At 38.0% G+C, this 16,903-nt stretch overlaps 1 protein-coding gene across 1 annotated transcript in view; it reads left to right on the top strand.

Annotated features, from left to right (window-relative positions):
• The window catches only part of GABRB1 (gamma-aminobutyric acid type A receptor subunit beta1), a 386,092-nt gene that overhangs the window by 127,810 nt on the left and 241,379 nt on the right, over window positions 1-16,903 (top strand). The window contains exon 4 of the mRNA XM_043572729.1: window positions 12,310-12,530. Within this exon, the coding sequence (XP_043428664.1) occupies window positions 12,310-12,530 (221 nt within the window). The remainder of the gene's footprint in view (window positions 1-12,309; window positions 12,531-16,903) is intronic.

The following is a 16,903-nucleotide window of genomic DNA, read 5'->3' as shown; positions in this document are numbered from 1 at the left end:
TCCCATCTATACATATATATGTTCCTATATAATTGTATGAGTATGAGCAAACATATAAAATGTTGTTCACCAAGTTACCAATTAGTGAAAGAAAGTAGGATAGAGGAAGAAAGAGATGTTGATAAACAATAAACAAACAAGCAAATGAATAAATAAATAGCTGTGTAGAAGTAATAATTTTCTTGATAAAAAGGTAGTGTATATAAAATGATCTTATTTTTTTAAGTAGATAGAAAAACTAGCCACCAAAATGTTGATAATGATTATCTCTAAAAGGAAAATTAAAAGAAAACTAAGCAAAGGAAGACGGTACAGAAAAGAGAGAATGGAGCAAGAAGGCAAACATGATAAAGTTGACATTTGAGCATTTAATTTGGCTGCCCATTCTATTTTGAGAGTCCCCCAGGAACACCCAAGAGACCATTATCCATGGTTCTCTTTAGGATGACAATCTGATGGATAATTTGATGGAAATCCATCTTCCTGTTAGAAAGTCTGAAAATAAAGTTCCTGAGAGTTTCTATAGGATTCCTTCCTGGAAGGGTAAGTGACAGCTCTAAGAGATACCAGAAATACTTGGCTCTTGAGAAAGCTATCATTGTATCCCAAAACAGTCTCTCCTTTTCACCCTATTAGTTTTAAGTTAAGAGTTCCTGGGGCTCCTGGGTGGCTCAGTCGGTTGAGCGTCTGACTGCAGCCTAAGTCTTGATCTCACAATTCAAGAGTTTGAGCCCTGCGTTGAGTTCTGTGCTGACAGCTAAGAGTCTGGAACCTGCTTCAGATTCTGTGTGTGTGTGTGTCTCTCTCTCTCTGCTCCTCCCTTGCTCACACACTGTCTCTCTCTCAAAAATAAATAAACATTGGGGCGCCTGGGTGGCACAGTTGGTTAAGCGTCCGACTTCAGCCAGGTCACGATCTCGCAGTCCGTGAGTTCGAGCCCCGCGTCGGGCTCTGGGCTGATGGCTCAGAGCCTGGAGCCTGTTTCCGATTCTGTGTCTCCCTCTCTCTCTGCCCCTCCCCCGTTCATGCTCTGTCTCTCTCTGTCCCAAAAATAAATAAACGTTGAAAAAAAATTTTTTTTTAATAAATAAATAAATAAATAAACATTAAAAAAAAAAGTTAAGAGTTCCTTACTTGGTTATCAAAAAGAATGAAATCTTGCCAATTGCAACAACATGGACGGAATTAGAGTGTATTATCCTAAGTGAAATAAGTCAGTCAGGGAAAGACAAATATCATATGATTTCAATATATACGGAATTTAAGAAACAAAACAGAGGAACGTAGGGGAAAGGAAGGAAAAATAAAATGAGATAAAAACAGAGAGGGAGGCAAACCATAAGGGACTCTTAAATACAGAGAACAAATTGAAGGTTGCTGGTGTGGAGGTGGGGGGGTGGGTGGGCTAAATGGGTGATGGGCATTAAGGAGGGCACTTGTCGAGATGAGCACTGGGTGTGATATGTAAGTGATGAATCACTAAATTCTGCTCCTGAAATCAATGCTACACTCTATGTTAACTAACTTCAATTGAGGAGCACCTGGGTGACTCAATCTGTTAAGCCTCTGACTTCAGCTCAGGTCATGATCTCGGGGTTCATGAGTTTGAGCCCTGTGTCACCCTCTAATGACAGCTCAGAGTCTAGAGACTGCTTCAGATTCTGTGTCTCCCTTTCTCTCTGTCCCCCCCTCCAGAAAAAAAATAAATAAACATTAAAAAAATTAACTAACTTGAATTTAAATATAAACAAATAAATATGTATGCACCATCTGACTTGGGGGGAAAAGTTCCTAATATCTAATTCTCCTCCCACAAAACATAATAGAATCCTTACTTTATATATACATATACGTGTATCTTTTTAATATAATTTATTGTCAAATTGGTTTCCATACAACACCCAGTGCTCATCCCAACAAGTGCCTTCCTCAATTCCCCTCCTTACTTTATACTGACTGTTCCTTTTAAGCTCTATTCACATTAAAAGATCACAATTCACGAAGGAAGACTACCTTCCTGGGCCGGAAAATGATCGCAAAGTTTTTTCCATCTCTTCTAAGTAGTGTGTGTTTTAACAGAACTTTAGTTTGATTCTGATTCTCATGTTTTTTTTCCCAAGCTTACATCACTTTATAGTTTAGTTTTCTTGAATTGCCATGCATACCACATAATGGTTACCATCCTGGTCATATAATCATAGTTCAACTCAGGATGGTCAGCCAAAACTACCACCTTCTGAATGTTCCACTCCATGCATATGTTTTTACTTCTGGTCTTACTGAGATATTAGAGAAAATGGAAACATTGGTTTCCTAGGGATCTCTGGAACTAAGGAAGTTTGAAAAAACTTAGTGCATCATATATATGTAATTAATTATGTGGTTTTAAACATCAGTAACATTTATGATTCTCTTGATGAATGAATCACCAATCCAGTATTTTACTGATAACTTTCAATATTGACTAATTTGTAAATGAGCTCAAAAGTTTCACTGAATACGGTCCATTTTAAAGCGTTGGTGTAAATAGCCTTATGCTTCCAAAATGAGAAGTTACTACTGAAACTATCAATGAAATTTCATTTGATATATTTCAAAATATGTCTCTTAGTATTTTGTAGAAAGTCACTGTGACTTCAGCCCTAAAACGTAAGTTTGTTTTAAACTCCATGTGCTTTTCTCATTTCCCGGAGATTTATCAGTTACGTATGTTAGTGGGAGTTATAGACCCATTAATCTTGAACAGTTAGAGCAAAAATACTCTGGATTAGAAATTATTTTAGTTAACTGTAAGTCCCCATGTATGTTATCTAAGGATGACACTTTTTTTTCAGAAAATTGGAATGTGGCAAGATGAATTTGTACTAACACACTTAGTGCTTATATCCAGTGCTACGGACACACAACACTACTTAATTCACGTTCAGCTAGCATGTTTGTGCTCTCCACTGCACACTATGCCAGGGCCTAAAAATTAAAAACAAAATAAAAATCCTTTGCCCTTGGGGAGCTCAGAATCCAGTGGGACTGAGAAAGAATTGCAAGTGCTACAATCAAAGTGGGAGAACAGTGTTGTGGGAGCTCAAAGGAGTGAGTGACTAATCACAGAATCAAATTTCCCAGGGGTTCTATCTTCTCACCTTCTACTGTCTCCATGGTGAGCCAATTCATTCCCATGACTTCATCTATCACTCATGACTCACATGGCTCTGTTTCCCCCTGAGCCCTATCTTCCTATATTCTGGCCCATAACTACTTACTTGGCATCTCAATGTGCAAATGCCACTGACACCCACAACACACACCAGCCCGAAAACGATTAGTCATCCTCAGCCCCAAATCTTCAATTCTTATTGTTACCTCTCTACTCACTTACGTCAGAAACCCAGTGGTCATAGCCGATGCTCTCTTCTAACTTCACTGCTGCACACGTTTTTCCTCTTCTCTTCTCCTTCAGTGCTGTGTTAAGTCAACTCTGACTTATCTATCTATTCCCTAGGTGAATGCCAGAGCTTGTTAAACCGACACCCTCCTACTCAATAATCTTGTCTCCTTGAGTAGGCAGCTACCAATGAAGATGGGAGGAACTACTCTGCTTCAGAGTATTTGAAGTGGAGGGAATGTCATGCAGGAATCTGGTTACACAGGTAAAGGAAGAGCTGAGAAGACTACAGAGAACAGCAGGACAGCTTGGGACTAATAGTGCTGAGTCTCGCCCACTGACCTAGGAGTTCCTGGAGGCAGGCAGGAAAAATGTGTTATTCAACTTTTTCTCCTCAGCATTTGGCATAATACAACTCATTAAGCATAGTAAAAAACCATTAAATGTTGACACAGTGACTCAGTCATTCCAATACCCTAAGATCTTTTTGCTTCAGAAGTTTCTAGAAAATCGTCCCTGCTGCGGGCCCAACATTTCAATATATCTTACCATGGAAACAACTCTATTTGAGCTTCTGATTATTTAAACTTTAGAACATAAGACATTTAAACTGACACTGGATGAAACATTAATTTTATCACATCCATTTGAAGGAATTGGATTTGTTGTGTAGAAAAATGTTTTTATATTTTTAAAGGCAATATGTCTTTGTACCTTCTACAGTAGATATTAGATTACAAATGCTGAGGGGTGCCTTGGTGGCTTAGTCGGTTACACATCTGACTTTGGCTCAGGTCATGATCTCACGGTTTGTGGGTTCGAGCCCCGTGTTGGGCTCTGTGCTGACAACTCAGAGCCTGGAGCCTGCTTCGGATTCTGTGTTTCCCTCTTTCTCTGTCCCTCCCCCATTCATGTTCTGTCTCTGTCTGTCTCTCAAAAATAAATAAACATTTAAAAAATGTAGATTACAGGGGTGCCTGGGTGGCGCAGTCGGTTAAGCGTCCGACTTCAGCCAGGTCACCATCTCGCAGTCCGTGAGTTCGAGCCCCGCGTCGGGCTCTGGGCTGATGGCTCAGAGCCTGGAGCCTGTTTCTGATTCTGTGTCTCCCTCTCTCTCTGCCCCTCCCCCGTTCATGCTCTGTCTCTCTCTGTCCCAAAAATAAATAAACGTTGAAAAAAAAATTTAAATATAAAAAAAATGTAGATTACAAATGCTGAAATTCTTATATTGTACAGTCTCAGTCTCCAATAGTACTTCCAATAGTCCCATAGTTCATTGCATCAGAACCCAAGTGCATTCTCTAGTTGTCACATCCCATGTCATCTGTGTGTTCATGTATCACAGTGATCACAACGGCCTGTGTGATTTTCTTAGGTGCCTCTGATTTGGTACAAGCCCGTAACTCGCTGTTTCTGTTTTCCCACGAGGTTGATTGACTCTAGAATTGTTCAGAACAAAACTCAAGACTGACAAAAAGCCTGACTGCCCAGGTGGATAAACCAAATGGGGCTATTTAGGATAAGGCAAAAGGTAAAGAAGACTATGTTCTCTGAGGCATAGTGCAAGGCTCCAGTGTGTGGGCAAAAAATCAATAATAAATGAGAATATGGGCTTTGGAAACAATGACAGTGCATGTATTTTAAAGGCACTGTAGCAAAACATGGCTAAGGAGTAAGCACAACAAACATATATTAATAGTCAACTTAATAGTAGACAAGGTTAAGATAAAAGATTATAAATTAACAGCAAACCTGGAGATACAATAACGAATTTCCATGGCAGAATGTATTTAACGGTGACACTGATACAGAACATTCATTTAAGCAGGAGGTTGCATTAGAAACAGATGTTGTGCGGTTCATTTCAATTACAACTTAAATTGGTTTATTTATCAGGCCATTTTCCACTACATTTTGTTTGCATGAGATGCATGTTGTGTGGGTTGTTTCCCCCTATCTTTACAAGCTATACTACTTGTTGCCAGCATACACACCTAGTCTCCACTTTTTTAAAATCTAATTTATTGTCAAATTGGCTAATGTACAATATGTACAGTAGGCTCTTGGTTTCGGGGGTAGATTCCGTGGTTCATCGCTTACATACAACACCCAGTGCTCATCCCAACAAGTGCCCTCCTTAATACTCATCACCCATTTTCTCCTCCTCCCCCACCCCCCATCCACCCTTAGTTTGTTCTCTGTATTTAAGACTCTTTTATGGTTTGCCTCCCTCCCTCTCTGTTTGTAACTATTTTTTCCCCTTCCCTTCCCCCATGGTCTTCTGTTAAATTTCTCAAGATCCACATATGAGTGAAAACATATGATATCTGTCTTTCTCTGAATGACTTATTTCACTTAGCATAATACCTTCCAGTGCCATCCACATTGCTGCAAATGGCATGATTTCATTCTTTCTCATTGCCAAGTAGTATTCCATCGTATATATAAGCCACATCTCTTTATACATTCATCAGTTGATGGACATTTAGACTCTTTCCATAATTTGGCTATTGTTGAAATCACTGCTGTAGACATTGGGATACATGTGTCTCTATGAATAAGCACTCCTGTATCCTTTGGATAAATTTCCAGGTTACTTTTCTTCAGAATTGTCATTGTGTTTGATAGGGAATTGTCTTGATTAAAGTTAAATATCTTTTCCTCCTCTCTGTTTGCTCTTCCAGTTAATAAACAAAGCCAAATATGTCTCTCTTTTTGTTTTTCAGTCATTTGCCATCTCTGGGTCTCAAATTTCTCATAATACCTCCCTTTTTTGAAATCGGGAAGATAGGCCAGATGACTGAGGTTTTTGTTGGGTTTCCTTAATATGTGTAATTTTTTCTTAATTATATTCTTTTTTTTTTTAATTTTTTTTTTCAACGTTTATTTATTTTTTGGGGGGACAGAGAGAGACAGAGCATGAACGGGGGAGGGGCAGAGAGAGAGGGAGACACAGAATCGGAAACAGGCTCCAGGCTCTGAGCCATCAGCCCAGAGCCTGATGCGGGGCTCGAACCCACGGACCGCGAGATCGTGACCTGGCTGAAGTCGGACGCTTAACCGACTGCGCCACCCAGGCGCCCCTCTTAATTATATTCTGATATGGATGTTGATCAGCATCATTATTATGGCTTTTTTCTGGTTGGAGAAAATAAAAATGACGTTAACCAGCACAAAGAAAGCAGAGTTTATTGCAATGATATAAAGAGGGCTCCTAAGAGGTTAAAGTATTGAACATGTCCACATGTCCAGACCTCATGAGAACTAGAAATAAGAAGTAAAAAGCCTTCATGAACTCAGTTGTTCATTCTCTCACAATGTCAGGCTTTCCTCTTATGGCTGTATTTCCCTTTCTCCGGTCCCTTTATGTGTAGGCTGGCTTCCTCTTTTTTTTCATAGTCTCTCTTCTCTCATAACCTCATAATAGCAGCAGCCCTAGTTCTGTGTCATGACTTTTGCACTTAGTCCTACAGCTCCTGTCAGATTCTTTATGCAAGAGCTAATTTCTGGGAGAGGGCTCCGATTGGTTCATCTCATCTTTTTGATCCAGGCACAGGTTTATTTCCTGCCTGTGGATCAGCTGCTTTTAAATTAGGTATCTACTCTCTGTTCCCAAGGTGGGGGGGGGGGGGCGGTGGGACAGGATCATGAGATTTCATTGTGGCCTTATTCGGTCAGCAGGCAGGGCAGTGTCCATCCTAGAAGGGACCACAGAACTGGCAGGCAATGACGCACAGCTCTACCACAATCAGCTCTTAGGAAAAGCAGCCTTAGCTTTGGAAAGAGCACATATTAGAGTTCAACTAAACTGGCATGAATATTTTACAGGGAACACGGATTTGTGGTTGGGATGCTTTATAATGTATGTTCGAACTTGTGAAAGATAAAATATAAATGTGTGCGAGAGCACTGGTTCTTTTATACACACGAACACACACACACACACACACACACACACACACATCCCCTTTCCTGAGAACAGTTTGAAAAGAAGGGATTGTTCGTATGATCCTTCTGTGTGGATGCAATATTACTAGACGTTAAAGCAATATTTTGTCTCTTCACTAACAAGTCAACCAGCCTGAGATGTGCTGGTTGTGGAGGCAGCTCATAAAAGACCACTTTTTTAGCCCAGCATAACATCTAAGAGCTCATTCTAGTCACAGGCATACCCCAATAAAACACACAACTCTTTTTCCCTATTCCAATGCAAGATAATGCATTTTTACCAAATGATTTCTTATGGTAAAGTGGCAAATTATAAACCATCCAATGTCAGAATTCCCTAGCACAAAGTTTTGAGGAATATGTTAAAAGCCCAAGTAGACCAGTGAATATACACAATTTTCATGGTAAATAATGGTAGAGGATTTTGAAATATTTCATTGATATTAAAAGGAAGGATATTTTCATCTAAGGCAGGGTTTCTTAGCTTTGGCACTATTAACATTTTGAGCCAGATAATTCTTTGTTGTGGGGTCTGTGCTGGGTAGTGCATTACATGTGTGTTGAGAGGGAGCACCCCTGGCCTCCGCCCACAGATGCCAGTAGCACATATCATCACTCCCAGTTGTGACAACCAAAACCATCTCCAGACATTGCTATATGTCCTCTGGGAGCAACATCGCCTTGAGTTTGAAACCACTGATTTAACCTTTGTTCTCCACAAGATTTATTTATTTATTTATTTATTTATTTATTTATTTATTTATTTTAATATGAAATTTATTGTCAAATTGGTTTCCATACAACACCCAGTGATCATCCCAACAGGTGCCCTCCTCAATACCCATCACCCACCCTCCCCTCCCTCCCACCCCCCATCAACCCTCAGTTTGTTCTCAGTTTTTAAGAGTCTCTTATGGTTTGGCTCCCTCCATCTCTTTTTTTTTTCCTTCCCCTCCCCCATGGTTTTTTTTTTATGGCAAATAATTTCTTATTCCCTTAACGTTTTTAGATTTATTAAAAATATGTCCTTTTGGAGTCTAATGGAGCACTACTGATTTGGTATCACCTGTCTTGCTTTTCCTCAATGAATCACATTCTCTCATGCCTGAATCAGCCTGACCAATTTCATTAGCCAACTCAAACCCGTTAATCCCATTAATTTGCTTCAGTGTCAGAGAATCCCCAATGGCCCATAGTTTCTAAATCCGTTGCTCTTCTTCCTCTCTCAGAGTTGCTTGCATACTTGAGAAAGCTGGTTGAATACTTGTAAATACACCCAGAAGAAAAAAGGCTTTAGTGTTCTTGTTCAACGTATTGCCACCTTTAATTTCTTTCTGCAAGATTTTCCATTCTCCCTTGAGTGCTTGCACCTTGATTCATAAAGAAATAATAGAAAATCTGGTGTACAAGACAACAAAATGCAGCAGTTTTAAGCCTTTCTTTTCTGTCTAAAAACGTAGTATACCAAAACAAGTCATAGACTTTTACTATATTCAGATGTCATTGTTAATATTACTATTAAGATGCAGATAGAAAGAATAATTTCTTTAAAATATAGTACATCGTTTCTCTGACCTGTAAATAATAAATTCTCTCAGAGAGAAGTTGCCTGTCTCGTGAGGTTGTAAGAACAAAATGTGATGGGGTTGGAAAGACGACAAAAACCACAGAGCCTTCTCCAGGAGAAAGAGATTATTGTGATGCTTGTGCCATCATACAGATAGTACAAAAGAGACACGGCTGTATTTTGGGTCTTTCCATAATCATCATTATCACCACAACCAAACTACCATTCTCTTCCAAAAGTTTTCATTAAGGATATCAATCTCGTATGTCCGTATTTTCATTTATCATGGGAATGTCATGGATTAAGATAATGATGCTAGACATACCTAAGACAAGTGCAGAAAACTACTTGTGCCACATCACCCACTTCCCAATGTAACATACAAGCATAAGTACATTTTCACTGAATTACTTCTTCTGGAAAATAGGGTAAATTACTGCTCTAATTTAGAAGCATGATGTGAAGTTTAGTCCTTATTTAGTAAAAAAAAGAGCGAGTTGTGGAGAGCAAAGATCTCACTGCATGTGTAGAATTCTCTCTTTACAGGAAACAAAACAGTTTCCAGAAAGGGAAAGGGAAAAGTCTATGCAAATGCACACACACACACACACACACACACACACACACATACACACTCACACACACATACACACACACACACACTCAAATCTACGCAGAGATTACTCATGTTTACATTATTTCCTCCTTTCTACTCTCCGTTGTTTACTTACCACAAACTCATATTTTAATTATAGCACTTATTATCAGAGTATTGTTTGCCATTATAATCCTTTATAAGTTTTTCCCCATCACATATTAAAACTTTATTGAGGGAAAGTTGGTGTAAGGATTTTGCCCCATGTTTTCATTGTGTGGAAATCCTTTGTATCACCTGGGAAGGTCTGGAAACTAATGGCTATTCAGCATGAGTACTAAAACATGTTTTCCACTGCTGACTGTGCTGATCATCATGGCAAAGTTTACAATAACATGTCTTTGGATAGTTATTACTTTTCTTACATTGGCTGAATTACAAATAATAACCGAACACCCAGACTTACAATTGATCACAGACAATTGCTTATTTTCATGGTCATTGGGGTCCTTCTGCCTGTAAGTTTTTTTTCATAAACATCTCTTTAAAAATAGAAATGCTTATGAAAATGAATATGCACACTCAAAGTAATTTGGAAGTATGATATCAATCTTTAAATAGCAATAATTTTGAAGATCATATATTTGTTTAGCATATTACATTTTCTAAAGAGCTTTCACCATAATTTCCCAAGTAATGTTCACAATACATTGTGAGTGCTAGTAAATGATATTATTTTCATCTTTAAAATGAGGCATCTGATTGGGCATCTGGGTGGCTCAGTCATTTAAGCATCAGACTTCGGCTCAGGTCATGATCTCATGGTTTGTGGTTCTGAGCCCGATGTTGGGCTCTGTGCTGACAGCTCAGAGCCTGGAGCCTGCTTTGGATTCTGTCTCATTCTCTATCTGCCCCACACCCACTTGTGCTCTGTCTCTGTCTCTCAAAAATAAATAGATGTTAAACAAATTTAAGATTAATTAATTAATTAATTAATTTTTAAAAACGAGGCATCAGAGATACAAGGGGTTAAGTTAGTTACTCATGTTACATAGGTCTACATGTCATAGGTTTGGAATCAAGGTATTTTGAAATCTAAGGCCCAGAATCTGTTCAATTCATTTTTCCTCCAAAAAGGTGCTATGGTAAAAAATTGAAGAGAATGCAAATGAGAATAGTAGCGGTTGAGAAAGGAAGTGTATGTAACCCTTTGGATATTCTTTTCTGTTAAATGAAGGTAAAGTGGAAGGAGATTTTAGAGCTTTAAGGGATATTGTGTGATTAATAGTGAAGAGCTAATGTCCTTGTCATTGAACAAGAAAGAATGGCTTTGAATTATTGCAAGATGCCACTTGAGTAAACAGTGTGAGTGGCCTTGAATATAATGGTTAAAGGACATTGGAGCTCATTATCCATAATGAATATTGTCTTATATTTTGGGATACTTCAGAAATGGCATACAGATCCATAAAGGGATCTATATAAAGTGCGGTTTGCCCAGATGTAAGGCATGATGTGAATCAATGTTTCTCAATTAGTGGTATATGCAACAATGGCAGGACACAAACATTGTTCAGGAGTTATGTAGTGTTTTCTTAACTGTCGCTAAAATATTCACAATCACTACTGACAGATAAATATCCTTTATTTTTTTTTAATTTTTTTTAACATTTATTTATTTTTGAGACAGAGAGAGAGCATGAACAGGGGAGGGTCAGAGAAAGAGGGAGACACAGAATCTGAAACAGGCTGCAGGCTCTGAGCTGTCAGCACAGAGCCCGACACGGGGCTCGAACCCACAGACTGCAAGATCATGACCTGGGCTGAAGTTGGACGCTTAACCGACTGAGCCACCCAGGCGCCCTGATAAATATCCTTTAAAAGAAAAAGGGAACTCTTGAGACTCACATCTTAAAGACTTTATGATTTTACTGCTACCATTTTTTAATGGACAATTACACTTTATATTAATGAAGTTCTTTAAAAACAGACAACTAAAACTCTAAGATAATCATCACAGTCCCTTTCCAGTAGCTTGATCTATTTATTGAACCCAAATCTTCCTGAGTCTCACTGCTAGGGGAAACCTGGGCAGAAAAAAAAATGCAAAAAGAGAAGTCCTTAGTGTTATCTTGTACAAGAGATTTGGAAACAAACTCAAATACAAACCCAACTCTGACGTCAAACCAATTTCTAAAGCAAAGCAAGAGTGAGGTAAGAGAGAAATGGTTGAGCAGTTCCACAGCTGATTTCAGTTCTCAGGCCAAATGATTATCTCTATCCAAAGGTGATTTTTAGTATGAATAGACAAGTTGTAATTTGCTAATGGTAATTGATGACGCTTATAAGACAAACAGCAGTATTCATTCAAGAGGCAATTTAGAAAACACCCTCTCCTTTTAAGTGCATAAATTTTTAAGTTATTATTGAGCACACATTCCCCTCCAAAATGGTACTATAACTATAATATCCAGATGTTAACTTTTGTGAACATGGATCTTTCAGTACAACTTTCCTTTGTGACCCTCCTCGTGATCATGACCTTAACTTCAAACCTTAAAATTCATTTAAATGGATTTACCCTACATTGGAGGGAATTCTTGTCCATGCATTCAATTATTACTCCAACACTTGTAACCTACTGGTTGTCCCATACTTGGAGGTGAAAATTTCAGTGTATTCAGGTTTAACTTCTTCAAGGACAGCAGGACAGTGGATCTCTGGGATTACACAATACTACGTACTATCACTTTCATACAGAAGGCCTTTGATGACGATGATGAGAGTCCAATTTTTTTTGTTTCCTTTATTTCACAGGATTATACACTCACCATGTATTTCCAGCAATCTTGGAAAGACAAAAGGCTTTCTTATTCTGGAATCCCACTAAATCTCACGCTAGACAACAGGGTAGCTGACCAACTCTGGGTGCCAGACACCTACTTTCTGAATGACAAGAAATCTTTTGTGCATGGGGTTACGGTGAAGAATCGAATGATCCGACTGCATCCTGATGGAACAGTTCTCTACGGACTCCGGTAAATGACTTTGTGTTGTATGATTCACTGTTGCTGCTGCTGTTGTTATTGTTGTTATGTTTTATTTTTTACTTTTGGAAATGGGCAGAGGGAAGAGAAGCAAGTAGGAGAATATATAGACACTTTCAACTATGTAACAAAGTTATATTAAAGACCAGAAAAAACTCTTTTGGAATCATTTGAACTAAGTCTAGGCAACTTTGTTCATCAAGGTAAGTGAATTATTTGCCCTAAACTTCAAATAATAAACATAGGAATAAGAAAATGTATGTTTGCCAGATTTTATATCTAACTTAACTGTAGAAGTTATATCCTTTTTTAGCAAATTGCTGGTGGCTCAGAGCCACCCAGACTGAACTGAAATGTGTTCTAAGTATTGGGTATAGCTACTTAATTATGAAAGAGAATTGGGAAACAATACTTTGAAGAAGGAGGAAAATATTTTGTAGTGACTTTGAGAAGATACATAGTGTTTTCATTCCCTTAAGTCTCTCTTTCAGTGTTTGTATTTAGGTATATGATCCATATGGAATTAATTTTTGTGTTTCATGTAAGGTAGAGGTTGAGATTTAATTTTTTTCCATATGAATATCCAATTTTATAATTTATTGAAAAGATTTTTCTTCTCACACCAGATTGTGTTGGTGCCTTTGACTGGATAAGTGGGGGGGGGTGGGGGGAGTCTAATTCTAGGCTTTATTCTATTCCATTGTTCTATTTGTCTATTCACCAGCAGTATCACACTATTTTAATTACAATAGCTATATGATAAATCATGAAGTAGTGTAAGTCCTCCAACTTTGTATTTATTCTTTAAGATTGCTATAGATATTCTAGACCATTTGCTTCTACCTATAACTTGTAGAATCAACTTGTTGATTTCTACCTGAAAGCATCTGCTGGAATTATAATTGAGATTGCATTGACTCTATAGATCAATTTGGGGAGAATCAGTATCTTAAAATGATCTAACACTCTAATCCATGAACACGGTATATCTTCACTTCTTTAGGTTACCTTTAATTTATATCAACAATAACTTGCACCATAGTGGATTTTGTTTTGTTTGTTTTTAAGAATCAAGTATAAAAGGGGTATCATATACTTATTATTAACCCTCATTTGGTTATGGGTTTATTAAAAATTTTAAGACTAAAATTCAAATCAACTTCCCATTTTACCAAAGAAATACCTGAATTGTGACGTTATTGTAAGATATGTAGAGTGGTGGTTCTTTAACCTTTTTTGTCACCTTTAAAAAAAAGAAAACAAACCTTTGTTGTCACCTTGTCCTTTTGGGAAACTGTTGATAGCTATATCCACAAACTCATGTATGCCCCAAATTTTCCTATTATTTTAGAGTCTTTATAAGCCCCCTAAAATTCTTCACACACCGCCAACAGTAAGCTAAAACTCTAGGTAAAGGATAAAATCATACAATTAATTTCTGTACATTCACAAATACCCCAGAACACTATGCAAGTGAAAAAAAAAAAACTAGATGTGTGATAAAACTTCTGAACTTAACCCAGTGGTTGACTATGTAGTTGATAGATTTGGACTTTATTTACATAGTAAAATAGATTCAGATAAAAATAATGTTTGGAATTTCTTCACTCTTTCAGTACCCCCAAAATCTTTTGACTCTAGTTTAAAATCTCTGACCTTAGGGGCGCCTGGGTGGCTCAGTTGGTTGAGTGTCCGACTTCAGCTCAGGTCATGATCTTATGGTTAGTGAGTTCAAACCCCATGTCAGGCTCTGTGCTGACAGCCCAGAGCCTGGTGTCTGCTTCAGATTCTGTGTCTGCCCCTCCCACACTCATGTTTTCTCTCTCTCTCTCTCTCTCTCTATCAAAAACAAACAAACATTAAAAAAAATTTTTTTTAATCTCTGGCCTAAAAGTCTCTGAGAAAAATGGCAAAATAAACCAACAATTCCCTTGAATGTATTGACAGTGACTCCTGATGAAATCTACTAATCCAAGATCAGTGGTGATATTAATAATGGTATATACCCTAGAAATCAGTTGTAATTTTTTGCCACCTATGAAACTTCTATCAGATATAGCCAAGGTATAAAAGGGACAAATCACTCTTCTAAAGTATTCTGGGAGAATAATTTCATAACCCAACTTAGTAAGCTAATCAATCACATGTATGATCACTTTATGTGATTAGTCAAGAATGCATAAAAAGTTGTTTTTGATTTAAAAAAAAAAAGGCAATCAGGTTTTTACAGGCAAGAAAGTGGGTTGCAATCTCAGTTTACAGAATCTCACTTCAGGCATTTCTCAAATTATTGGCAGCCTCTACCAATGGGAATTGATGTAAAGGAAGAAAAACATTTGAGAATCTTGAAATTGAACATACCTCATTTTTTTTAATTTTTAAAAAAATTTTTTTTTTCAACGTTTATTTATTTTTGGGACAGAGAGAGACAGAGCATGAACGGGGGAGGGGCAGAGAGAGAGGGAGACACAGAATCGGAAACAGGCTCCAGGCTCTGAGCCATCAGCCCAGAGCCTGACGTGGGGCTCGAACTCACGGACCGCGAGATCGTGACCTGGCTGAAGTCGGACGCTTAACCGACTGCGCCACCCAGGCGCCCCTGAACATACCTCATTTTAAACAAATAAAACTGAGGCACAAAATGACAAGGACCGTTTCTAAGCACCTTATCTATCTAAGGGATTGGGACTAAAATGTAGGTGTCCTGACTCCCATAGTTGTGCTCTTCCCACCCCACTGCCTTTCAAACACACTTAGAAGAAAACACCTCCTTCCTAGTTGTCCAACCTTGCTCTTTCCTCTTGGGAGCCAACCCAGACTTGGAGTCCGCAAACAGATCTACCAAAGGAAAACACAAATCCTTCGTCTATTATGCGAACCCTGATTTCTTTTAGGCACAAGCATTCTCCATAAGAACCTCACACCACTTCTGATCTCCTTCTCCGCCCTGTCTTCTTCCCTACTTCTTCCCTCACAGGTTTATTTTTCTTTTTCTGGAGGTTATAAACATCCTGGAGAAACCATAAGCTCTAGCAAAGAAAGCATGACTTCTGGAGTCAGAGGACCAAAAGCGGGCTCAAATTCCAGCATTTCTGATTGTTTAACCTTGCACAAGTTATACAAATTTACTGAATCTACAATAATGGGCTAATAACCCCTTATTCATTGTTGGGAAATTCTTATTAAATAATGAATATATTAATATATGGTGGATTCTAAATTGTATTTTTCTGAAGTCATTGTGCCTTATATAGCTATATTAGGTGCTGGAGGATGGTTTTCTCACTCTCAAGAATATCAGTGACCAGAACAGAGATACAGTTATCCAATTAAAAAAAATTATGGAGTACCTGTATATGTTCATATACTCACTGTTCTGGCCCTGGAAATAATTCCCCAGAAGCCTGATAGAAATTTGTCATTATGGCAAAGGGTAAATCACCAGCGACTATGAGTCAAGAGACTTGTGGCTGAACTAGATTGTGCCCTTAAGTAAGCTATTTCCTCCTCTGGACTTTGGATCCCTCAGTTTTAAAGGGAAGAGATTGCATAAAATTATACCTAAATTCCCTTCCAAATCTAACTTCCATTGCTTCCCTTATCCTATATATTAAGGAATGTTTATTTTAATCCCTCTGATATAACATTTTCTAGTCTTAGAAATGACAACCTGTAATTTTTTTCTTTGTAATTGACTTTTCAAGAATAACTGCCATATATCACTCCCTAGCACATGTACTAGAAAATCCTTATCATACAACATATGTATTGGCATATTTATAGCTGTACTTATTTTAGATACGGGTAATCAGGAGAATGAAATTTCTTGCCTTATCCCTTTTCCTAAGTCCAGCTAATAGTCATTATGAAATGAGACCATATACTAATGGGTTGTTTTTAGCAATGATGGGATCAATGGGATTTTCTAAATGTCCCTGAAAGCCCCTTTAACCAGGTATTCCATAATCATGAGACTATATCATTAAGCTAAATAAAATGTTTTCTATATTCAAACTCAGTGTGAGATGTTAAAACTTAATGTATTTGAAGCTGCAAGAATAGAGTTGGTTGTTTTCTATTTTTGTGAACTATGTCAAATCAGATTTTATACACAGGGAATGACACACAGTTGCGTTAACACTCTAAAATAACAGGGTGGTGTCTGATGTAAGTCTAGTGCTTTTGGAGGAACCAGACTGCAGTGCAACAGGCATTCAGCAAATAGAAGAGACCCCATTCCTCATGTTTTTTGCTCTCAGGTTACCTCTGCAGTGACAAAATGCATTACACCAAGGAACAGCCCCATCGTCACTATTGCTTCCTCTTCCATTTTGCTAGGGATCTAAATAAAAGAGGTCTGTGAT

The sequence above is a fragment of the Prionailurus bengalensis genome, chromosome B1 (assembly GCF_016509475.1).
Source record: "Prionailurus bengalensis isolate Pbe53 chromosome B1, Fcat_Pben_1.1_paternal_pri, whole genome shotgun sequence".
Taxonomy (NCBI): domain Eukaryota; kingdom Metazoa; phylum Chordata; class Mammalia; order Carnivora; family Felidae; genus Prionailurus; species Prionailurus bengalensis.
This window is presented reverse-complemented; position numbering and strand designations above follow the sequence as displayed.